Source organism: Podarcis vaucheri, assembly GCF_965113315.1.
Source record: "Podarcis vaucheri genome assembly, chromosome: 2".
Lineage (NCBI taxonomy): Eukaryota > Metazoa > Chordata > Lepidosauria > Squamata > Lacertidae > Podarcis > Podarcis vaucheri.
This window is the reverse complement of record NC_138760.1, coordinates 109,981,435-110,007,677: the sequence shown is the minus strand read 5'-3', so window position 1 is coordinate 110,007,677 and position 26,243 is coordinate 109,981,435. Positions and strand designations below refer to the sequence as shown.

General features: G+C 40.9%; 1 protein-coding gene across 4 annotated transcripts in view; it reads right to left on the bottom strand.

Annotated features, from left to right (window-relative positions):
* The window catches only part of CFAP20DC (CFAP20 domain containing), a 145,263-nt gene that overhangs the window by 34,515 nt on the left and 84,505 nt on the right, over window positions 1-26,243 (bottom strand). For all 4 annotated transcript variants that reach the window (XM_082209626.1, XM_082209625.1, XM_082209624.1 and 1 more), the window contains 4 exons: window positions 25,042-25,361; window positions 20,693-21,082; window positions 11,286-11,489; window positions 5,923-5,984 (listed from right to left, as the gene is read on the bottom strand). In XM_082209626.1, the coding sequence (XP_082065752.1) occupies window positions 5,923-5,984; window positions 11,286-11,489; window positions 20,693-21,082; window positions 25,042-25,361 (976 nt within the window). The remainder of the gene's footprint in view (window positions 1-5,922; window positions 5,985-11,285; window positions 11,490-20,692; window positions 21,083-25,041; window positions 25,362-26,243) is intronic.

The following is a 26,243-nucleotide window of genomic DNA, read 5'->3' as shown; positions in this document are numbered from 1 at the left end:
ATTAAGAGACAGGAAATCGATTGTAACCTGGTACATCAAGTTCTACACACTGGCTGACTGATAGATACAAACACTTAAACGGACCATCCACTAGGCATATATGTCAAATGGAGAAATCCCTCTGCTCATATAAAAAACCTGTAGTTTCACCTGTGTTGATCAAATGGATATGGATATCTTTAAAAATAAAAATAACACTGACTACTCTTAAAATATACTTCCTTTTAAAGGGATTTAGTCTTGCTGAAAATGTGTCTCCCAGTCTCTTTGCCCCTCTCCATTTGACCCCTTGGTAACATCCTATATAATGCTTGCTCATTAAGTCTCTTAGACTTTTGATTGAGTTGTCTTGGTATAACGTGCAAATACACATTATGTTCATTTTCCAAATCACATTTGGTTTTCTGTGTATCTTCTTTTGATTCCAAGATGTGTTTCCCAAGAACGTCGGATTCTGATTTCTCCTTTATAGGAGGAAATTCTATGAACAGGTTTTAAAAGAATACCTCTAGATCACAGACTTGGAGAAGCAATAATTTTTCTTCCTTCTTTCCTTTTTGGAACACTATCACTCCTTTCCAGGAAGAACAGCTCAGTTTTTTTCTGTTTTAAAGAGAGTAGCAACGTGGACCCTGCCTTTCCAGGCTATATATAACAGATTTACTATATTCATCTCCTCCAGTTTTTATACCATGATGTAAGCTGACCTCATAATTGTGTCATCCTCTATATTTACAGCCCAGTAACACCTTTCTGGCAGTTCACAAGGGCCACTGAATTTATGGAGGCAATAACAAGTCAGGTGTTTTACGGATTGCCTGTGCATCTCAGAAATAAAATAAATAAATAAATTCAGGACTATAAAGTGAGGTGATTGGAACACAATGTTTGTATCTTTACTATGCTTCCCCTCACCATGGTTTTTTTTTTTTGAGATAACTAAAAAAAAGGAAATCTCCAACACAGTTAAGCTGTGCAATTCTGTTTGTAAATGCAGTTTTTTAAAAATGTGTTCTGATGTATTTCAATTATTCTTTTTAAGCTTGTTTGTTTTTATTTCCTATTTTATAGCATTGTTTTTAAATGTTGTAAGGCGCCTTGAGAGAAAGGCAGTATTTTAAGATATCAAATAAATAAACAAATCATTTCACTGGGAAGTAGGTTGAACTGAGGTCAATGAAACCTACTCCCTAGCAAGTCCACCCAGGACTGAAGCCACAATGGAGTGTTTTGGAATATATGTGATTAATTCCACAGGCTACAGCTTCAATCCATGTGCTCCAAATTTCACTGGGCTGCAGCATGTGCTTCAAAGTGCTAAAATGAATAAAATTTCACCTGGACACAGTTGATAAAAGGAGTGGGAGAGATAGGTTTAGATTCCCCCCCTTTTAAAACAATAACACTGCACACTAGTAACTTTGGGAAGTTCACTGTCTAAGCTTTGATTCTTATTTTCAGAATGAAAAACAACAACAGCCTGCTATCTGTCCAATGAAAACAGAGGGTGGAAATCTAAGACAACCAAAAGGCCTCAGTATTTATAGAATCATAGAATTGTAGTGTTGGAAACATCTCGTTTCATATAGTGACTAATCAGTTGCCTTGAAGCAGCCCACGAAAAGTCAAGAGTGGAAGGAGTACATAACATTTGCTCGCCAAAGGATGAACCAATGTTGAGAGCTCCCTTCCTTTTCCTTACAAAAACAATTCTATCCGAGATGCCTGTGGGAGAGGATGGAGCTAGTTTCCCATTGTCAACCTGTCTGCCAGAAACCATGAACCCAATTTAGGCCACACTGCAGAGAGGAGCCATCTTGTTATGCATTTGATTTATGCCCCGCTGCATCCCATGGCTCAGTTTGGCCGACAGCCATTTTCCTAAATGTTAATAGTTCTGTCTCTATAGGCTCACATACGGAATCAAATGGGTTTGAAGATGAAAGTGCCCAAATAAATGGGCAGATGGATGGTAGGGATTGAGGGGCAAGACAACTGAGTGGTACTAGTGGGTGCAACCCTGCTCCCCCCTCCATGCAGCTGTATGTCACGTGGAATTCATGCCCAAAGAGACTTTATGCCACAATATCTGAGATTATAAAAAGGAACTGATTTCAAAAGTGTTTGATAAGGGGTGGAATCAATTCCAGGCCTTATCAGTGAGATAAACGTTAGTTTTAGATGGTATCTTGTGAGCAAATGTTGGGAAATTAATGATTTTGCCTAAAAGGGAAAAGCGATGTATATTGGAAAGCTGCCAGAAGCAGAGGGGTTAGTGAAACTGGCCCCCACTGGGGGGTGCAGGTGCAAAAATCTGCATGATGCATATATGCCGTGACAAGATCAAATATGGGAGAAGCTTCCTGTCCTTCTCACACCGTGGCACAAAGGTGTGTGAATTTATTTTGCCCTTCCAACCTTGCCCTTATTCCAGACACTTGGGTTGTGTGAAATGTACTGATCTGTAATGCAGCTACTGAGGTAAAGTCAATTTTTTCTGGGGGCGCCAGCGCTGATACAGCTCCTTGCCAAGCACGCAAGGGATCCTAGGCACACCTCTGGCCAGAAGCCAAATAAACAAAACTTATTTTAGAATATGATTAACACTGAGGAAACCCCTACATCAAGAGGTAGAAAACGACTTCCATTCAAAGCTAGATAGGAGCCAGCCCCAATGTAGCACAAGCTGAAAATAGGAACAGGTATTTTCAGTTGCAGCCTTATGGTGTGCACCAGGCATAGGCAAACTCGGCCCTCCAGATGTTTTGGGACTACAACTCCCATCATCCCTCACTGCTGGTCCTGTTAGCTAGGGATGATGGGAGTTGTAGTCCCAAAACATCTGGAGGGCCGAGTTTGCCTATGCCTGGTGTACACTCTGCCCCACAGAGCCTAAAACGTTAATCACATACAAACAAAAAATTCAGCAAAAATATTACATAACGACTAAACACAGCTATCTACAACTCCAGACAGACTTGTGGCGTTTTCACCAATGAGCTTTAAATTGGTTTAATTTCTCAAATCTACATTTGAAATACTAATATCTACAAAGTCAAGAATAAACGTTCTATGTGCCTCACATTAACGATGTGAACATGTGCATGCAACAGCGTGAGAGAGGCTTCAAGGTGCACTGAGTGTCATATGTGAAAACATTCCGGGTTGGACACGGTCCTGCCTCCATCTGGGAGCCTGGCTCTTGCTTCACGTGTTCTGCAGCTCTCAGCTCTAAAGCTAAACTCTCACCTTTCTCAGTCTGGCCTGTTTTACCCTCTACAATGTATTTCTGCTGTTGTAGGCAGTTTATATGGCAATTTGTCACTTTGTCCCTTTGGGCATCCCTGCGCTCACTGTGGAAAGGCGACCATATGGTTACCATCAGCTGTCAATTGGCAGGGGACCAATATGGGCTGAAGTACCCCTTCTTGTGTGTCCTGAAGTACGTTGGGTGTGCTGAAACACGCACATCCCACTCCTCCGATGGAGCTGCACAGATATGCCTTTGGAGACAGTTAGCTTTAACCTCGAAACAAAAACCAGGAGTGGATGAATCTTCCTATTTCTCATCCATGGCACCTTTGCATGTTTTAACCTATTATTCTGCTCTGTTCCCTTTCCCCATGAATCTGTACCTTTAAAAACTTCTCCAAATACCTATTTCAAGGCCTGTTTTCTCTCAATACACACATTTAAATGCTTATTTTGACAGGTTTGAAATACCAAGAACTGTGTTTCATGATTCTGATTAAGTGCAAGATCTATTGGATAGATGAGTTCCGATCTATACATTTATTTATTTCATAAAATGTATGCAGTTTGATTGAAAGAAAAGAAACCCTCAAAGCACTTTGCAAAAAATAAAAGAAAATCAAGAAAAATATACAGCCAGACAAAATTAAAATACTAAAACAGACCTTCAACTTTGGAAGCACGTGTCTAAACTAGATTTGTCTAAATTGAAGAGTACAGTGAAGGCACCTGCTTGAACTCAACAGGCAAGGAGTTTGGAAGTTTTGGTGCTGTCACACTGACTAAACCATCAAATTCTTACAAAACCAGGAGTATTATGTAGCCCCTGTAGTAGTGCTAATTCCATCAACTGAAGTGGTTGAGTGGGACATGCAGGGGAAGGCGAGAGCTGTGGATCAGGACATTCAATATACTGTATGCTTTTGAATCCCTAAATGGAACTAAACTAAACCCCAATCTGCAGAATTAAGCCCACTGCATTTTGTTCTGACTTGAATGGATATATACTATTCTTCTTTCCTCTTCTGATATGTTTGTGAATTGTCAGCATGACTCCTCAAATTGTATTTTTCTCTCGGCTAGAGGTTTTCAAACTGTTTGAAGGAATCCTGGGGTTTCTTGGAAGCTTATTAGGTTTCTGTAATGAGAATATTGGTAATTGAGGACAACCCCTAAAAGCTAGCTTCTCCTCCATTACAGCTTTTTCAGCTGCAATATGTGGCTGTAGAAGAGGCTTGGGTGTGCATTCTCAGTTCACACAGAAACCCAAAGAGCCTAGACCAGAGGTCCATGTGAATGTCTGTGCCCCTTGAATATTCTACAGTATGCTCCGCAAGCCGTTGCTGTGGCAGAGATTGATGCAGAAATAAGGGAGACAGGTGAACTTCCCTTGGCTCCCATCAGATTGGCTTAGAAGTGAGTTATACTATTTCCCTTGGAACTGGAAAATGGCTTCACTCCTTACTGAACCAATCCAGGCAGCTCTTCAATGTGGTGCCTAGCAAAGCGACAGAGACATTCTCTGTGGCTTAAAGGCAGGCTGTTTCAAAGAGTAGCTCCCAGAGATACTGGGAGCGGGACACAAAATCCCAGCCTTCTCTTTTACCTCGGGTTGTGTGTCCCCACCGGGGATTGCGCCCCCCCTCCATTTCCCCCAGGGGCAGCTCTTTGAAAGAGTCTCCCAGCAAAGCCACGAGGACATTTCTTAATGGCTTTTCTAGATGGCTCTTATAATAAGAGTCTTATAATAAGAATCTTATGCAGAGCTGCCGCCTGAAACGTAAGGGGTAGGGAACCCTGCCCCCCCCCCCCGGTAAAAGACACAAGCATAAAAGGTTCCCTGTGGGGGTGGGTTTTCTCTCCTAGCCCCCCCCCCTTTCCTGGTGCCAGTTCTTTCGCTGAGAAGTCACTTACAATTTAGGGCTTGCTCACACTTCTGCTTGTCCCATGCCAAGAAAGCACAGGCCCAAAAGGTTTTCCGCCTGTCCCATCCTTTCTAGGCACATATCCGAGTGGTTTTGGCTTGGCCCGCCACTTTTTCCAGGAAAATCCACTGTATGCCGCTGAATCTGCAGAGAAACCGATAGTTCCAATTCAGCGGCGGACTGCGGATTTCCCCAGGGAAAAGCAGCGGAACAAGCGCGAGTGTGGGGATAGGAATTCTAGGACTTCTTGTGTTTGCCACTCCAAGCAGTACTGAACCCCTCAAAGCTGTTTCGGACCCCAAGTCCAGTGAAGTTATTCAAGAAAGGGACCCTTGAAAGTAGGAAGTTTGAAAACAACTGCCCTATGCCAAAATTGCCAGTCCCCTCTAGCGTTTCATTACATGACAATTCTTTCAGTGCTTTCCAATACGGATCTTTTCAAATGTCAACATTAATGTTACACTGCAGCTTCTAGGAATAAGGACCCTACCACAAACACTGTCCTACCCCACATCTGCACCCCTCCTTGCCTGTCTTCCTCTCACATTCAGACACGCACACATAAATGTTAGCAGCTACCAAGTTTCATGTGTGCGTGGAGAAGGCGGAGAGGGTGGACATCTCTTTCTCAGGCACAATAGCTGAAAACAAGATTTAAGAGTCTACCAAAGAAAAGTCATATTGATCGGTTCTTTAGAACATTCCGAACACATCCTTGTTGCCTGGGCTATAAACAGCAGCTTACCGTGGGTTGGAATGGGAAAGAGGGTTCATTTCTTTCTGATAGTGACACCCTTGATTGACAGGCTGTGGAAGACAAGAAGCAGGAGTGAGAAATGTATTTTGCCAATGTTCTTTCAGTCTCAAAGCTATTATTAACCATTTCACGCAATCAATATATATGCAGTGCTTACAGAGTTAGAAAAGTAAATAGATGAGGCCCTACTTCCTAATGGCAGGGGTCACCAAAGGGAGGGGAGGAATGAGGAGGGAAGGATAACAATGGGAGAATCCATGTAGAATGACCATGCCTTAATATAGGTGCTCTCCCCAAGTCAGGAAAGTAATACAACATTTTGTATTTATGAAAGGAAAGTAACGTCATGCTGGTCTGAAGGATGGGAGAAAAGTCTGAGTATATTTATGATTTGCTAATATTCATCCGTAGCAATCATTTGCATTTTCTTTCTCACTTGCACTTTTGCAAATTTCTTTATTTTCATCAGTTGGCCACATGCACCAAAACACTAGGTATAATTGATTTCAATTTTAACATTTCAATTCTCATTTTAAATATTCATAATTTCAGGAAAATGCTCTGAGCCTGATTTAGAAACAAGGCAATTTTTTATATTTTAAGAAGATTTAAAAGTCACTTTAAAGAAATTATTACACCTGACAGCTAAGCAGAGTAATACGTAGTTCTCAAAGCTATTATGTTCATTTTGGACTGACAGTTTGGAGCAGCTGCTAAACAATTTATACTTCCAACATTTTTTCCCTGACAGCCTAGTTATTACATTCCATTTCTTGGTAAACTATCACTGGCTAGAAAGTATAGTTTTTATTATATCACTTTTGTAAGTTGCCTGAGAGCATCTGTTCATGCATTTGCCTTATATCCTGGTATCTTCACAGGCCAAGATGCAATTCTACTCCCAACCCCCAAATATCACTAAAGATACAAATAGAAGGGCAATAGAGAATCAAGCTGCATAACAGATGAAAATGCTAAACCTGGTATAAGACTAAGGTCAAAGAACATGGGAAAAGTAATTGAATACATAAAGCTGAGTATTTATTATTCAGGAATGTACAAAGCATATGAACTGAAACTTGCAGCAAAGATAAATGAGAGACAAAAAACAGCCTTCTGGTGGTGCTGTTGCCATAGATTAGGCCAAGGGACAAAGAGGTTATGTAAAATTAGCCAATATTTAGAACAGAAAGCCTTGTTTTCTGGTGAGAAGCTGCCGATAATCTATATGGAAAAAATTAGCAAAGATTTGATGAGCCAGTAACAGTGGGGAAAATATGATTAATTGGAAAAGACAAGATTTTATTGTTTCACACAAGAGAAGAATGCACAAAATACAATTTTCTCCAGGATCATCAATGCAAGGAAAACTTTACAAATAAGTCCCCTTACTGATAAGTTCCCTTCATTGTTAAACACACGTATTAGAACAGTTGCACACTGCAGAATACAAAATGACATTGGGGCACAGCTGTTTTGCTTCACTTGTATAAAACATAATTCTTATGTGGGGTTTACTTTTCATCAGCCCTAGAGCTGTGAGTGGTAAAAGAGAACAAAAAATGAGTCAAAATCTGCCTTGCCTAACAGCAAAAATTCAAGATCGCAGACAGAATGGAAAAAACTCACAAGCCCTATTCATGCATTATTTGCATGCAATGATGATTAATTTGCATGTGATGACTTCTAGACCTGCTGCCAACATCACACCTGCCCTTTAGAGCAACTGTGCACATTTTGGCTGTGTAGGTGCCCCAATTGCACGGTGGTCTACAAGTAAGGAGGAGCTTGTGTATCAAGTTTTCCTTACACACAACCACACACAGTGTTGTTGCTGAAGGAAACAGATGCAAAGTCAGGGGTGGGGATAAAAGCTCCCCCCCCCATTCCAGAGAAAACATGCCGCTGCCCTCACATGAGTAATGAGTGAATAGTTCCATGGTGTTTTCATCCAAAATGGGCATGTACCTTAAATCTTAACCTGGGGTGAGATGCCAGTGAGATGCCTTTTGTTTGATGCAGAAGATAACTCTTAATTCATTCCAGAGAGGGCAGTCTGGAAGGTCACATATTACAAACCTCAGAATCTATAGCCTTCATAGTTGCAGAACACAAGTGGAAAGTGACAGTAATCAGAAATATGTATTATGCTGTCAGGTCTCACAATTTCATTTCCAGTCTCATAATTACTCATTGATTTTGAACATCAGGAATTAGCAGAAATAGGCGCTCTGTCCTCTCACATGAATGAACATGACTGAGTTTGTGGGTGGGGTTGAGAGATGTCCTACTGGGATAGCTCAGCCAGTAAAGCATGAGACTCTTCATCTCAAGGTCATGGGTTCAGGCCCCAGGTTGGGGAAAAGATTCCTGCGTTGCAGGGGGTTAAACTAGATGATACTCACGGTCCCTTCCAACTTGACAATTCTATTATTCTATGCATAATTTTCTGAACACAGAGTTGTCATTTGGCTTCCAGACTTTGCCAAACATCTGCCCCAATCCAGTTAATGAGATTTGCACAAGGAATCAGACTCCTGCCAACGTTTCACTTGATGGATCTGGAATTGTAGGTGCAAACTGGATGCATGTACAATTGTGGATATAGTCTGGATGTGTTACCTTGCTACCTGCCTTACATTGCTACGGAAGTCACCAAAATACATGTGGTTGGGAGAACTCTTGAGTCAGCAGATCTACAGAATGGCAAAAATTGGTAGCAATGGTCATTTATACTTGCCCACTTTGGAAAGAAGAATGGAATCAAGCAGGCTTCGGAAAAGAATAATAGAGTCAACTTTTCATACGGAAAGGTTTTTTACTAGGCAAAAAGCTGAAGCATGTTGGAAGGACAGCTTAAGGAAACTTGCCTTTCAGCTGTACTTTCCTCAGTGGCTGTTTGGACAAGCAACGAATTTCAATTGCCAGCGTTGTCAACTTGACATCACATAAAACTTTATACTCTCCGCTAAACTGAACCAAAACAGTTTCAAAAGTCAAGTTCACAGGTTGCAATGTGTAAAGATAGGCAACATCAGAATCCACTGAATGATTACTTGGGTTCTGAATGGTTCATTTGTTTGAAAAGTGTCTTAACAGAATTTTGGTCTCAAGGTAAAAATGCAGAAAGGGGAAAAATCCATAAAGAGGTCTGGTTTTCTGTAGAGAGAGGCACCCACAAAACATTCATCACTAGCTGCAGCTACATCTAATTATACTTTTAAATGAGCAATTCATTATAGCTTAAAGCTTAAAAAAACCAAGAGAGAAACATGAGTTTGCTAAGTGCCAGGACACATTTTATTCTGAGTATTTTTGTTCTAAAATTATGTAAAACTAAAATGGGCATGTATAATCCGAGTTTGCCTATGCCTGGACTAGGCTGTTTTATCCATCTAACACAGACTTAAGTTTCTGTAGTTGCTGTGAGACTAAACTTATATGCAGCATGTTCAGGATCACATCATGGAACTAAAAAAGCTGGCAGAGAAGGATGTGATGTCTGGTGAGTGGCATGGGTGGTGCTTAAGGGCAAAGCAGTAAATGGCTATTTCGTAACAAAACTGCTTCCTTCCTTCCAAAGGAAGTAGAGCATCTTATTACAATAGATTGTGATTGTTCAAGCTTCATACAGTACAAATAATACAAAAAAATTGCTGAGGTGCTGGAGCGGACATATTCTTAATTGCCTCTGGAGAGCTGAGTAGATTCTGCATTCTGGCTATAACTTCCATAAAGGAAAGGGATGATAACTACAATGGGCAGCAGAGCATTTTTGAAACACCATGGATTTTTGGATATAAAAAATGAGTGCCATTCTTCCCTCTGTAATATAGTATTTTTAAAGTATGTATTATACTGAACATTAGGACATTTTCAAGTCAACATAAATGTTGTAATTGTCCCCTCCCTCAAGGAAAAGACAAATATTCAAACCTTATCTTTCTAGCCTGAAAAAATTATTTCAGCTTAAAAGGTAGCTTATGGTTCTCCGCCCACTTTGCAAAAATAAAGGATTTCTACTCCGATCGCTTGCTTTTGAGGAATGATATAGAGTAATACTGAAATCCTTTTGGAGCAAAAACAAAGCTCAGCAATAACAGCACATACATTGTATGCAGAAGATCTCAGGTTCAATACTTTAAACCTCCAGTTAAGAGGATCAAGCTAGCAGGTGATGGGAAAGACCTTTTGTCTCACTCTCTTAAGAACCTCCGCCAGTCATGGTAAGCTATATTTGGGCTTGATGGTCTAATAGTTCGACCTGTTCTTTAGACACACTTAGGAGTAAGGCCCATTGAACATAGAGGGGTGCTGAGAAAACATGCTCAGGAATAGACAGCATGTATCTCAATATACATTCATATTCAGAAAGACAGGTCCCACGTCATTCTAGCAGTAGCTTTGAGTTGTTTCAGAAGCATCTCTCTTCAGTGACGACAGCCAATGGAATAGAGTTATCCAGAGTGCAGAAACAGAAGCTCTGGGTGGCAACTGCAGGAAGACAGATTTTGGCCAAACTTTAGGAGAAAACAGCCTAATGGTTAGAGCTGTTCATAGAATCATAGAGTTGGAATAGACCACAAGGGGCATCGAGTCCAACTCCCTGCCAAGCAGGAAACACCATCAGAGTACTCCTGACATATGGTTGTTAAGCCTCTGCTTAAAGACCTCCAAAGAAGGAGACTCCACCACACTCCTTGGCATCAAATTCCACTGTCGAACAGCTCTTACTGTCAGGAAGTTCTTCCTAATGTTTAGGTGGAATCTTCTTTCTTGTAGTTTGGATCCATTGCTCCGTGTCCGCTTCTCTGGAGCAGCAGAAAACAACCTTTCTCCCTCCTCTATATGACATCATTTTATATATTTGAACATGGCTATCATATCACCCCTTAACCTCCTCTTCTCCAGGCTAAACATGCCCAGCTCCCTTAGCTGTTCCTCAGTGTGACTGACTGCCTTAGGAGTTGATGGGTTTTTGTGGTTGTTGCTGGAGGCATTTAAACAGAGCCATCTGCCACAGATGCTGTAGCTGCACCCTGCCTATTATTACTCCATGGAAGGCCTCTTGAGTATGTTTGAAACTCTCCTAAGAACCTTAACTGCCACTATCGGAAAGTGTTATCAGTAATGCATTGCTGCAGAGTTCACTCATGAGCCATGAGCATCTATGTGGACATCGCTTAAAGGTAGAACCCTAAAAGAACATAAAGGTATAGAAAAAAATGTTTATATACTTCCAGGATCTATAGAATTTAGGAACCTTCTCAAGCCGACACAAACCTTTAAATGAGCCCAGAAGAACTAGGGCCTCCACCAGGAGAACATACAGAAGGCATGCTCAAGCTTACCGCTGGGAGACATGAGTTCCAGGTGGTTGTGTCATCACTGCTTGCACTGATGCTGATATTACAGTTGTCTATCTGAGATGCACTCAACCCATGTGAAGGTCCATTATCTTCTAGCTCTTCATTCTGTTGCCTTTTCATACTAGCCAACATCTGCAGTTCAGAAGCACTCATGTTGCTCGGCTGGTAGTTCCTCCAGTCATACTCCTATGAATTGTATTGAAATGAAACGTGAGGGTGGTACTGGAAGGAATCACTATGCAGGGGCGTAGGAAGGGGTGTGTGACAAATTATCAAGAAACAATTGCTGCCCTACTAGGGCAGTTCATAAAAAACTTTTCTTTTGGAAAATGTCTGCTCCAAAGGTCTTATCTTACTACACTAGGGATTATATAGCTATATATGAAATTTCATGCATATCAGTTAATATCTTGACCCTCCTCCACGAAAACAGCTGTTTACTTGGCCGTTTTCCTATGTCGTGAAGGCTGAAATTTCAATTCACTGGAACATTTACTGTTCCCAACCCTAACCTTGCGGAAAGCCATCTAATTAGATTTTAATTTGATTTTGACATGTTTTTAGGAGGTGATTTAATTATTGTTTGATTTTATACCAATGTTATGTATCTGATGTCAGCCACCCTGAGCCCGACTTTGGCCGGGGAGGGTGGGATATAAATAAAAGTTTATTATTATTATTTTGTAAGAAAATATGAAATAACGTAAAACCATTTCTGCAGGCAAAAAAATAAAAATGAATCAAAGTGTGTGGGGGTGACAAGAAATTTTCCGCACCAGGTACCACCTGACCTTCCTACGCCTCTGTCACTATGGAGAAGACATGCACACTCTCCTACAGCAGTTGAAAAGATCCAATATTTCTTGCAAGGGAAGCAGGGGAAAGCGTTCATTAATATACACACCAGCTTCTGCTATGGATAATAACTGCATCGACAACTTAACAGAAAGGACATTGAATAAAAATACAGCTATGTGGGACAGCTTGTATTCTAGTTGTTTTGAGACTTGCATGGTGTATAAAGCTGCCAGGAATGTTTGATTAATACTGTATAAATGAGTATAAGAGATGAGAAAACTAATTGAACTAGGATAGATTGCAAACACTGCAAGGTTCGTTAATTACTATAATCCAATGAATTAAATTAAACCAGATCATCAGTTGGAAGGTGGATTCACCTAAGTTTATTTATTTATTTATCTATTCTCATATTTATTTCTATGGGGGGGGAGAATTGAGAGGACTATGGCTTCAAGACAGAACATGTTTTGATGTTGTAAGACTTCCAAGTTTGGGCTAAAGCTCTACACTTGTTTACCTGAAATAACCACCAAACTCAATAGGACTTATTTCTAAGTAAATTCTGAAGGATTGCACTATTAACTCCTGGCATGGAGGCAAAGTTAAATCAAAGTTTGTCACCAACACAAGTCAGTAGTGGGCGCGTTGTTTATTACATGACTAAGATTCTACTGTGAGCTCCCACAACACTGCTCCCCAAGTAGGTTTATTTAGAACTAAATCCCGAGCTGAAGAAATGAAAAGTAATATGCACATGCTGAGTGAAACTGTAAATGTTCTACACATTAGCATTTACTTATTAAAATATCTGCTTCAGCCCATGTGTAATCTCAGCTAAGGGTCTGAGGAATTCTTTCATTTGTTTTTTAAAAAAGGAAAAAGGGGAACACTGTGGTGATGGCCAAGATCTGAACCAAGAGCTATTATTCACAGAATCATAGAGTTGGAAGAGACCCCATGGGTCATGTAGTCAAACCCCCTGCAATTACTCAGAAGTAAATCCCACTGAATCCAATGCGATTTACTCCCAAGCAAATGTCATGGTTTAGAATCAGTGAAGTTGCATGCACTTGTCAACAGAGGGCAACTTCCTTCTGTGTTGCCTAGACAACCAGAGAAAGCAAGCTGCTAGCTTTCACAATAGTCTTTTCCTCACACAAGCCCTCTCTAGCACCCTTTTTCCTGATGAGAGCCAGTGAAACAGTAAGTTCTCAAAACAGAATTAAGTCTGATAAATTCACAGAAATGCAGAATCTCAATTTCATTAAGTGTCAGGTAGTTTGACCAAACTGCGGGAGGCAGTGGAAGACAGGAGTGCCTGGCGTGCTCTGGTCCATGGGGTCACGAAGAGCCGGACACGACTAAACGACTAAACAACAACAACAACAAGCACATATAGCTGCAGCCACTCTGCATAAAAGCTTTCTGGGAACTGCAGGTACCTACAGATCTATTCCCAAGCTCTGAAGGGGTCTGGTGTTCACGCAGAAATTATGCAAGCAGGCGCTATCCTGTTTGCTTCAAATGATAAGGAAAACTTTCTACCTGCATTTTATACAGATGGTATGGCAATAGGGAGAATACTACTCCCTTGGTACAACAGCTCTATTGGCTACCCATCTGTTTCCGGACACAATTCAAAGTGCTTGTTATCACCTATAAAGCCCTACATGGCTTAGGTCCAAGCCATCTGAAAGATAGTCATAAAAACCTGTCTGAGTTTTGAGATCTTCAGGGGAGGCCCTTCTCTCAGTCCCTCCATCCTCACAGGCATGCTTGGTAGGGATGCTGGAGGGGACCTTCTTGGTGGCTGCTCCCAATCTTTGGAACTCCCTCCCTAGAAAAGCTAGACTGGCTCCCTCCTTGTCCTTCCGCTGGCAGGTGAAGATTTTCTTCTTCCAACAGGCTTTTGGGAACTGATTGCTTTTAATGAAAGGGCTGGTGCCACGCTGTTTTTATTGTAATTTTTGGTATGGTTTTAATCTATTTTATGCACGTATGTAGTTTTAATTCTATTAACGTTTCATTGATTTTTAATGATGGTTTAAAAATGTTTTTCAGCAGTTCTTATTTTAACTGTAAGCCGCCTTGATTCCCATCACGGAAAAAGATAGGATATATATCATCATCATCATCATCGGCCCAGGGGTTTCACTGAACATCTGAGTGCTCTCTTTGCCCTATTGCACTCACAATAACAAATGGAATATGGCTTTTAAATTGGTGCAAAAACTCTTTCAAAGAAAGTGGCCAGCAATTCGCCTTTTAACACCCTAGACTGCACTTATGGCTCATGATGGCAACAGAAATCCATTCCCTTTTCAGCAGCTTCAGCCCCCCCACCAGGGTACATAGAAAATCATGCCAAAGTGTTGAATGCTTCTAGGCCAAATTACATCTACCCTGAACATCATGGCTTATTAGTGTTGATAACTAGTTGTTATTCACTGGCAGCTCAATCTTGAAAAAGGCTTTTAAAATAAACTTACTGCCCCCTCAGTTGCTTGAACAACAACAACAACAACTCAATCAACTGTCCACCACATGTGCCAGTTCTTTCATAATGTTAATTTATTACTTGGATTTCAGTAATACCTATTACATTCTAGCTACCTTCTACACATTCAGAAAGACAAAGTCTCCAAGCCTCCCTTGGGCATGCTTGAAAAAACACACAATCCATTTTGAAACCTTTTTTTAGTGGGTGTGTACTTAAGCCTTTTGCATTTGACAATTCAAATAAGCCTGGTCCATTTACCCAACCTGAGAGTCAATCATGAACATTCTTTCAAAATGAACCCCCAGCTTGGACCACAACTTTCCTCTCTTTCTCTCTCTCTATATATTCACTTAGAACCAATAATTAGCGTTCCTTTATATTGCAAAAAAGAGTAGGCTGAAAGAACTGAGGGACAGGGAGGAACTTAGAAATTCCTCATGTTGTTCTCTGTTCTTTAACAGTCCAAACGTTAGCACACACTGTGAGCCTTTTTGATCACAAATAGCAATGTGCACTCAAGACTTTTAATCACAATATTGAAATTTAAAGAATGGTGTGAACATTGTACTTTGAGAGAGGGGAAAATATATGCCTGAGAGAGGGGAAAATATATGCTTGTTGCACGCTGGCCAGGGTTCATTCTTCTATGATTTGAAGTGGCCAAGAAATGATTGCAGCATTGATTTGTACACAAAAAAGTTTTAAGTCAGTGGCGTATTATTTTGCAGGTCCTTTTGCTTTTTGGTTAATTGCATGTCTTAAGGCCCTTTCTGAATTTTGTACAAGGATTAGCAGTTTTCCCCATGGAATATTTATGTTCTGTAAGGTCTAGACTTTAATGAAGCAAGCTACTGCCCTTTCCTTGACACCTGGGAATAAACCAGATTTACTGAAAGTGTAGTTTTGATCAACACAGCAAGCAAGTAGCCGTGCATCAACCTTTCTGCATTTGAGGCCAGACTCTTGGCAGCCATACCATAAAGGAGCTGGAGACCCTCCAGTTGTTGTAACCTCCTCCTCTGCAAAGGTGTGTTGGGGAGGGGAGTGTTTGACAGCTGACTGCTCTTATCATGGGCTCAGTGCTCCTTTCTGTGTAAATTTGTTAGGGTAGTGATGCTAGCTAGGCTAAAAACAGTGTACAGGGTCCCTTCCCATTGGGGAGTGGGAGGCTACCCCACCTCAGCGGCTTCTGAGTCATCAGAAAAACCAACCCTATACAGAGAGGAGAGGAGATCTATCATGTTTAATAGAAGCTATGGAGTCGAAAGACACCCCAACTAGTCTAATTCCATGCTTCAAAACAAGATAAGACAACCTGCCTCTTTATCCCCCTCTCCACCGCCAAATCAACATATACAACCTGGAGCTCAGTATGCTACAAGCAAAGACCAGGTGCACACAGAATCTAATGCAATAGCTCCCCACGACTGCCAGTGGTGCAACCATGTAATTATAAATTTGGGTAGGGAACTGGATCTGGCCGGAGGTCACCTGGCTGTCACCAGCAGCCAGGAATCAAGGAGACTTGGAAGCTGCACAGTCACCAGCTGCAAATGACGGGAGGCAGTGCAAGACCCAGTCTGAGCAGCGCCTCCTTTAAACAATAAAAACTACTGGAAAGCGAGAAAACCAAACTTCCAAGATTTTGTGCTTTGCATTGGACAAGATCTCACCATACATTTTCTCAAAATATCTGCTGTGAACATTATTCTTCTTGGCAAAATAAATAAATGCCCCCCTTTTTTTTCTTGGTAAAATGTACAGTGTCTGCATGGGCAACGGTGAACAGGACAGCTAGAAAGCATGCTGTAATCAAAAGACCAGCTGCACAAGAGGAAGATGGGTAATGTTGACCTTTATTTAGATTCCTCTCAGGCACAGGGTTGTCATCTGACATCTGAGATTACCTCTTAAGGGCTACCTCCTAGGAATACTTTGTAATACTGCAGGTTTAAAGGAAAGTAGAAATGCTTTGTTAGGTCACAATCCTGAGAATGTGACCTACCAACTTGATCCCTGAAAATGCTCTCCTTGGTCTGAAATACAGCCCTGGTGCTCTACAGCCCCTTTGTGTTTGGTGATATTTAAATGGGGATTTCCTAAAACGGATTTCAAACTGAAGTTCCTTTTTATTCTCAAAGGGGTTTTTCATGCAAAAAGTAATTTCACACGGCTCCCAAGATTCTTCTTAATGCAACACTTCGGCTGGCAATTAAAAGCTTATCTTGTCTTTCTGTATATCCTCTCCATACGATAAGAAGCATTTTTATTAAGCTTTTAAAACATTCAACGGATTGACAAAACCTGTTATAAAAAGCCATTTTTTCCAGTTTAGAGATGCACATAATGACATTTGCATTCTCTTAGGTTCAAATGATTTATCCACAATTGTTTAAATTTAGTTATACGTGCGGAAAAGTTTAATTACCAGCTATCTACTTGGTTGCAATATTACCCAGAGGGCTGCACTTCTTTCTTAATTAAAAAATATTTGAACTTAATAATAGAGAACTCTATTAAAACATGAATAAAACATTGCAAGCATGCAGGTCCTTAAAGTTTACTAAGTAGTTAGCAAATCAATTTCATTAAGAGTTGTTTGAGCATTTTTTCACTAGTCATATACATGTGGGGATTAGCAGACTTCTTCACACCAAGTTTCCACTGCAAAAATTCCTTTGACATGAAACCCCTACACATTAGGCCGTATCTGCACCATCCTTTTGCCTTGCTCTGAGAAAGGAGGGAATGGAAGAGGAGTTATCACAAGCTTGTAAACTGCAACTTGCCTGGTGGTCACCTGTAGCAAATGAAGTATCTCCTCAAGGTGGAAAAGGAAAGAAACTTTTATAAATTAAGAACTTGTATCACTGTTGGCTCTTGAAGTCAGCTACACTCCATCCCTGACAAAAGAAGCTGCTGTCCCTTTAAAACTGGCTTCTTTCTGCCTGCTTCGATCCAGTCCACTATCATCTCCTAGGACTGTCTGAAATGAACATGCTTTTGGGTAAAGGCTTCCTTTTTTCCACAGGCCACCAGGGGACGGATCTATTGGGTGGACCTCTCAGGTGTGCTGCTTCTCATTGCTTTCTACACTCCGGGCTACAAGAGTTAGGGTTAGGTGTACATAGGTCCATTGTTGTCTCACTCAGGTAACAGTTCCAGCCCACCCCAATTTCCTCTTCTGACCAAACAAGGCAGACCACAGACCCCTGGCAGTGTGATCCTGAGCCCTGAGTTATGAAGCACTTTGTAAAGCAGGGATGGTATGATAAGCCCCATCTCAGTGCCAAGCCTACTGTTGCACTATGCAGACTTAGTATTGTTCGTGTCTCCGCTATTCAGTTTGTCTACATCAATTCCAGCCCAGAGCCACGGTTCAGGCGACACAACCACTTTATGAAATATTATGATTATTGGTATGTTCTGCAAATTGGTTAGCGTGCCAAGTAGCATTTTCAATTTTGAATCCTGTCTTTTTATTTTCATGAATTTATTTCATAAAATTTATGTTGACTGATGGGAATCCAATCACCTCTGGAGGGCCACATCCCTGGTCAAGAGGGAAGCAGTGGCAGAAGTCACAGAACAGAGTCTGTGTCTACAATTAGTACAGTTAGTGACTGGGCTTGCATGCATTAAACAAATACAGTCCACTAGAAATGAATCTGAAGAGTCAAGAGACATTACAGTAAAATTGTATATGCTGCACAGCAAGACATTTAACTGTCCAAAAAATGTCAGAAGAATCTGACAGTTTAAGAGCGGCCACCTCTAACACAACACACATTCCATTTCAAAACTCTATTCATAGCAGACTATTTAGCACATAAATTGAGTGAGGAAATCTTAACTGTTAAAAAAGGTACAAAGTATTTTCACCTTATTTGCAGTGGACTAATTTGTTCTTGCATAACTGTTGCTGTAACGAGAGTACACAGTGGGGAAGGGAGTAAAACCACATGAGGGAGAAGAATCAATTTGATGGGCATGAGTATAGTCCCCAAAATAGCCTGGGGATTTGGTATATGACACTACCTTACTGTTAGCCTTCAATCATGTCATTTATTATTTTTCTGGATGGCTGCAGCGACACTATGAAGTGTAGAGACTAATGATCTCACGAGTTCGCCTGCAGATTGCTATTGAAAATCTGTCAATTTTCCTCTCCAGGACTTCAGTCTTCTAAACTGAACCTGCATTGGTAATTCACAGACTTCAAAAGTTTGCCAGTGATTACAATAAACTTGCCCTGCTTGGAAGTCTGAGCTACCACCGTTTGTAATGAAAATTTTGAGTCATATTATCCCCCCCTCCCGGAACACCCACTATGGTAGCAACTGGAAGGCTAATTAATCAGAAGAGTACAACTGAAAAATAAGAACAAAAGTGCTGGCACTGATTTGGATCATCAGACTTCCCAGGCCAGTGCAGTGCCCTCCATACATATGAGCAGCAGCCCATGGCAAGCTCACTAGGTCAGAGGCAGCCAACACGGTGCCTCCTCCAAATGACATTGGACCACAACTTCCATCTACCCCGGCTAGAGTGGTCAATGGTCAGGGATGGTGGGAGTTGCAGAACAACAACATATGGAGGTGCATTCAGTCCACTCTTCTCTCTTCTCCTTTCTTATTGCGACTGAGACTTGCAGAATTGACAGGGACATAAATTGGCCCCTAGTTCACATTAAGGAAAAAAGAACCATGCTAGTGAGTCTGCTGCCCAGACTATAAAGTAACAAACCTGTTCAGTCATGATTTTCATCAATGAAGGCAACGGAGGATAGGGGGAACCTACATGAGTGAGCCACTGACTTAATCTGCATATTTTCACTGCACGTGCAATGGACCAGGTAGTCTATCGGGTCCAACCTTCACAGGCTCACCAAAAATACATTCCCCTTAGCACAACTGCAAAATGTGTTACATGATGGTCCTTTCAGAGCAGACAGTCCCAAGTGGCTCATACAAGTCAAGTGCCAAAAAATCCTTTCTGGGCCTGCCACTAATCCATGAGCTGAAGAGGAATTTATTCCCAGCCAAGAATCAGATGGCATTCAATCAGATGGTGAATGGCTTTTCCTTCATGCTCACCAAGGACAGCAGGGCATATAACCACCCACTCAACATCCCCTTTTCAATCATCACAGTTCCAAAAGCTGCAATGGCACAGAAGAGTCCCCAAGATCTTAGGGATATTTATTTGGATTGATTCTGACTCCGGAAGACTCCAGCTAAGAGATAAAGCAAAAACCTGAGATACTTTCATAACTTTCTTGAAACTAAACAATTTTGTTTGTTTCTTCAGCTGTTCCAGTGAGCTTTTCCTAGGCGTTTATACCCCCAGTCTTGATTTACAAGCTATATTTATTATTGGCCAATTGGTATTCATTAGTTCTTCTACCCACATTCTTCTCTCACTGTCATCTTTGTAACAAATGTCAAACTACAATTGGACAGATTGCACTCATTCAAAAGATTTTTTAAAAAATTACCTCCAAATGTTCTAAACTTAAATCAGTCCTTGACAAATCTTGACATGTGGATTGACAAATCATGAGAGATTTTTAAAAGCACAATAGTTTCAGAGAAACTTTGTCTCTGTATTTTCTATCTTCAATATATTTGCGTAACATTTTTTGAATTTGATTTGGCAGCCTATGGACAAGCAACTTAAACCCGCATCTGGATATACAGTAAAATGCTTCACAGGCCACATGCTGTCTATGGCTTATGCTGTTCATTCTTGATCTTAGATGGAAATCCTAAGCCCACTTACATGGGAGTAAGTCCAAGAAGAAGACATTTTTAGGACTGTACTGTTATTCAGTTGCTATTGATAGCCCTACCTGCCATGAATTTTGACTGCTCCTTTGTGACCTTGATTTGTTATTATCTTTGCTTTACAGATTTATCATGCTCTTTTTTTGGTCACTGCCCCGTACTGAGTTCAAATATATGAAACCAAGTTCGCATCACTAGGTGCAAAGTGGACATGCAGGGATGCACAGAACCTGCAATGCCCTCTTATTCAAATAATATAGATAGAAAACCTTAATACTTTCTCCATGCTCCAAAACACTTACAGGAATTTGGACTATCAGATTTGAATTCTCCTGTGGGATTTCTTTGAGGGATTTTCTGCTGATGGAAGTTCTTAATGGACTGGTTGATGTGCCCTTTGATACAAAAGATGCTTCCTTCCTGGGCTCAGGCATGCTTCCTGTTGGGGACAAGCAGGAAGTCGGCAACAGGTTTCTTTGGATGTTATCTGCCTTTCCTGCCATCACAACTGAATCTTCTGTCATTGGCGACAGTTCCTCACTGGTGTGTTTTGCATATTCTTTGTTTGTGCAGTTTTCTGGACTTCTGCATGTCCTCTGGAGTGGGATCTCTTTGAAAACTGCAAGTTCAGATGACCCTAATAATGAGGGGCTGGTCGGATCCTCTTGTATAAATTCACTGTCGTTATCATCCTAGAATAAAGAAAGACAACAAAATATGAATGATACCCAAATACTGCCTGTTTTACAATTTCTTACTATTTTTCTCATTCAACATAGATGCAGAGTATACACAAGAGAGAGGCCCCCCCCCCACTGCTGACATCTGAAAGTCTGTCATATTCCTAACTTTTCTGTTTCAGGTGGCTTTAAGGGAGGCAAAGTAATTCTTTTTTTAAACAACAACAACCCTGTTTTAAATCTCCATTTTTGTACCTAAGGCTTTGTAAACCTTTGCTTTTTTCTGCATTCTCCCTTTCCCCATCAACCTACACACAATGCTTAGATACATTCCTCATGGAGAGTTGCATCATTCCCCTTAGTAGGGATATCAACAAGGCCTCTCTTTTCCACAGATACACACACTTTTATTTACCATATGGGGAAATACTACAACATACACTAATATAATTTGGCAGATTGTATATACATCAACATCATATTCTGCAATATCACATTTTAGCTGACATTTGCCCTGTATCTTCACACTACCCACCAATACACATTTCTATTTCTGCAAGTCTCCCTTGTAGATTTTTTTTTTTTAAAAAACCTATTCAATCATGCACCAGTGCCAAAGCTTCAATAAAGTATGTCTGATTAACTGTAGCACGGCATATGTACACTGAAGAGACTGATTTCCCCAAGGATATGGCTCTTCTGTTGCAGTGCCACATTCCTTGAAAGAAGATGCAGATGGGTATCTGGACAATAATTTCTGGATACAGAAAACTGATTGCTCTTGCTCAGTTGTAATTTCTAAAAGATCATTCTTGAGAGCCCACTTTGGAGCAGATGGGACCTAGTCCTTTGTATCCAGATCTTTAATGTTGAGAAGCCAGAGTTAACATGCTTTGTGAAGAGAAGACAGTCTTATTCATTTAAACGTGAATGAGAAGAGTGGGAAGAGCTTCATAGGATGAGGGCTGCAATGCTGCAAACTGTCATGGTAATGTAAATCCCACAGGTTTTTAAAGGGATCGACAGTATTTAGAAATTGTAACCTGAGGAGTACAATGAGAACGTGGGCCAAATCTTAACACTGACCCTGATCCCCCACCCAGCAAAATGGGCAGATCTGGATGCCCTGAAGAGAAGGACAGAGGGAAGCAAAGATGGTGGTGGTGGGAGGTGGAGGAAAGCAAAGGCACTCTGAGGCCAGTAAGATTTCCAAGTTGCCCATGCCAGCGAGCAAGCCACATACAGAAGCTTTTAGATGGGTCAAGGTACCATCTGAATTGCTCTGGCCTACAGAAAAATTGCTGTTGGTTTCCCTGTAATCCTCTCCTTTGGTTGAAGGCAGATGATGGTAAAAACAGGGCAAATTCCCTTACGTCCAAAGCAAATTCATTTTCTGCATCTTCAAATAGCCTTTCCCCTGATCTAGCATTTTTCTTGTGTATGTCATTGCACAGATGATACGTTTGTTTACTTGGGTTGCCCCGTTCATTTTCAATGAATGGAAAACCTTCTCCTTCTTTTAGGTAAGTCTACAGATCCAACAGGACACAGGTAGTGCTGTGAGTTAAACCACGGAGCCTAGGACTTGCCGATCAGAAGGTCGGCGGCTCGAATCCCCACGACGGGGTGAGCTCCCATTGCTTGGTCCCTGCTCCAGCCAACCTAGCAGTTCGAAAGCACGTCAAAGTGCAAGTAGATAAATAGGTACCGCTCAGCGGGAAGGTAAACGGCGTTTCCGTGTGCTGCTCTGGTTCGCCAGAAGTGGCTTAGTCATGCTGGCCACATGACCTGGAAGCTGTACACCGGCTCCCTCAGCCAATAAAGCAAGATGAGCGCCGCAACCCCAGAGTCGGCCACGACTAGACCTAATGGTCAGGGGTCCCTTTACCTTTACAGATCCAACTGCTTACCTAAAAGAAGGAGAAGCAAATAATGAAGCTGAACTTCAAAGCAGAGTTCAAAAAGCTTTCTGTATTGGCTCCTGAACATAGATTGCACATTCTTCTCGTTACCTTTGTTTGACACAGGACAGAGTTTTGTTCATGTGTACAAGAATGTGAATTTTGCCATTGATTTAAGCATAGAAAATGGATGATTTGTGTCCAAGGGAAAATCCACAATGCATACCCATTCCAGTTTATTTTTATGTAGGAAATAAAGTAAACCAAAGTAAAACTTAAATGGGAAAGAGCACAAAGTGACAAATATCTATAAGAAGAAACATTATTATAATTCAGTCCTTTTCCTAATTAGTTACTTGTCTTATCTTTCTGGATTATAATGGTCAAAGAGAATATCTTGGTATTTGTAAAGAACTCCAAAAACAGAGACCAGATGATGGCCATGATTTAAGATTCAGTATGACAATTTTCACTGGCTTAACCCTAAAATCATAGCATTGTAATATAACTAACGATACTTGTCAAATCTAAGGTGAAAAAATAACCAAGAGATACAGGAAGGCAGGGTTATATCTTTGGTTATATTTAGCATGCAAACTGCAATTTTCTCAGGGAGACATAATTTTGCAAAAAAAAAAAAAAAGTTTTATCTTCCTAGCTGCAATAGAACTCTCTTGTACTTCTAAGTTAGTGGAAAGAGATTCAAATGATAAGAAATGATTTCCATAATTAAATAGGCAAGAGTCTGGAATGTTAATAAAGGCAGAGAAACATAGCGGTTGCCATAACAACCTGATGTAATGGCTGATTGACATGACAATCTGCTGAATTTTTGTAATTATAGCAGCAGCTGATGTTTCCAGTTACGTTATTGGTTCTTTTTCAGTCATCTTAGAGCTCAATATTTTTCATATTGCCAAAGCTGCAAAATCCTTCATTACACTCCTGCAGGTGCCACCCATGTTAAGGGGTGAAAGTCTAAACAACCAGCATTTTTTTGTTTTAAAAATCAGATTATTATTTTTGGGGGGTGGGGAAATCATGTTCTTCACATGCCACTGCACTGTGAACTCTCATCTGCAATGTATAATGCAAATCTAAAAAAGAGAAACTATCTCTCTCTTTAAAGGTTTTTGAAAAAGGGGCGGGGTACATCAACTAACAAGAAAACAAGGCAAAAGAAAGAGTGCAAGAAGTCTGCACTATGCATCAATTTAGTTCACAAGTGTTGCAGAAGTGTTGCACAACGTTTTTAACAAGGTGAAGACTAGAAAAAAACTGAAATTGATTGACCATTCAAGATAGGTGTTTATGAGGGGCACTTGATAGCCTAGAATACATTTCCAATATGCATTCGCTCACAGCATTAGTATCGAGACAGTTTGGTAGCTAAGTTACGTATGCCACAAAGCAGTTTATATTAGATGCAATGTGCTGGTTGAACAGGCCAAAACATCAACGTCACACAACGTTGTACCGGCACACAGTTGGGAGCAGGAGTAGATGAAGTTGCTTTCAAATCAGTTATCTTGTCTTGATATGATTTCTATATACTGAAAATGCGTAGATGTTTCATTAAAAGTGTTCGGCTAAATAAAGGGTTTACTGTTATATATATATATTTCTACAGGAATGCCTCGATCCAGGCCTTGGCCAATGACTCCCTCGTGTTGAGTTTCTCTACTGAAGAGGGTATCACACCTGCACCTCAGATCTGTGATTTCTCATTCACAAATGGCATGCGCATGTGAGTGAACTTGATTACTTGCAAAGCTTTTCTCTTCCATCCCCATATCGCCTCATCATCTTCACCCCTGATGAAATTTAGATTTTAAGCTCTTCAAGAGATGTTTTTGCTGATGTCACTGTTAAGTGTCAGTTCAATGCTTAGAGCTGCCAAGTGATCTTTCTCTCTCTCTCTCTCTCTCTCACACACACACACACCGATTTTTCTCTGAAACGAGCTCCACTCCCACACAGCAATTTATTCACGAGGAAGAATGACAGATGATAGTGCCAATGCCAGTTGAGTACAGCTACATCAAACCAACGACCACCGAAGTAACTCACCTCTTCATTGCTCTCATTTCCATAAAAGTCATCTTCCATCTGAGCTCCTCGCCAAACCCCACTGATCTCTTCTTTTAAATCCACAGAAAAGCTGCCGCTTTCTGATGACAGGTTCAAGGGCTTCCCGTGAGGTGCTGATCTAGGTTTTGAGGAATAGGTGAAAACATCCTCTCGCCGGTCTTCGGCTGCTTGCTTGTTTTCACATGCTTCAACATCACTCAATGCCAAGTTTAAAAAACTGTAAGATGTTTCACTATCCTTCAGCGACAGATTGCTGGAATCCAGTTGAGAAGTTTCTTTATCAGGGAATATCCACTCATCTGTAAATAAAGGGGGAGGGGGGGGGAGAGAGAAGCAACACAGATGGTAACTGTTTCTATATAAAAATGTATCTTTCAGGAAAATTATCAAGCAAACGTTGAGTGCTGCTTGAGAAATAAAATGGAGATTGTCAAAAGTCATAAAACAAAGCTATAACATTACTACAGAATATAAGTGGATGTCTTAAACGAAGGATGCAGAACCTATGGCTCTCTGGGTGTTCTTGACTCACAACTGAACATCATTTCTAGCCAGATTGAACCTGGTGTTAGTACTGCATAATGCAGGACACAGTTATTTGTTGAAGCATTTCCTCACTTATTAATTGATCTAGACCCTGCAGTCAGTGATGTGCAGGGCTCTTCCCATTGCCCCATGGGTAGCAGGCAGCATCTACTGTACATGATAGTCTCTGTTACACCGGACTATGGAAATCTTCAACTCTTGGAGAGACAGATGGGGACAACTTTACTGGGCTTCCATTGCCAAGTTAAGACACGACACATTCGTTTTCCTGAAGTTTTGGAGAAAATTAATCAGTGCTGCCTAACATTCCAGGTCGTTCTGTGTTTTGTTAGATATTTGATTCCTTATTGTATTTTATCGTGGCTTCATGCCAAATGTTGTTGACAAGTTAGAAAAGGCCCTGAGATCAGTGTGTGTGTGGTGAAATCCAGGTCTATAAATCTGGTAAATAAATTAATAAATTAATATATTCTGTGCATGAAGTATATGGTCAGCTAGTAAGTTATATCCCTCCACATCTGTCCCAGCTTTGACGTGTTACCTCTTGTTCCACCACCCTGTGTCCATAAACAAACCCCTTCCTCTGCACACCTGGCCCCATCCACTGTTTTGTTTCTCTGTCATGCTGGACTAAG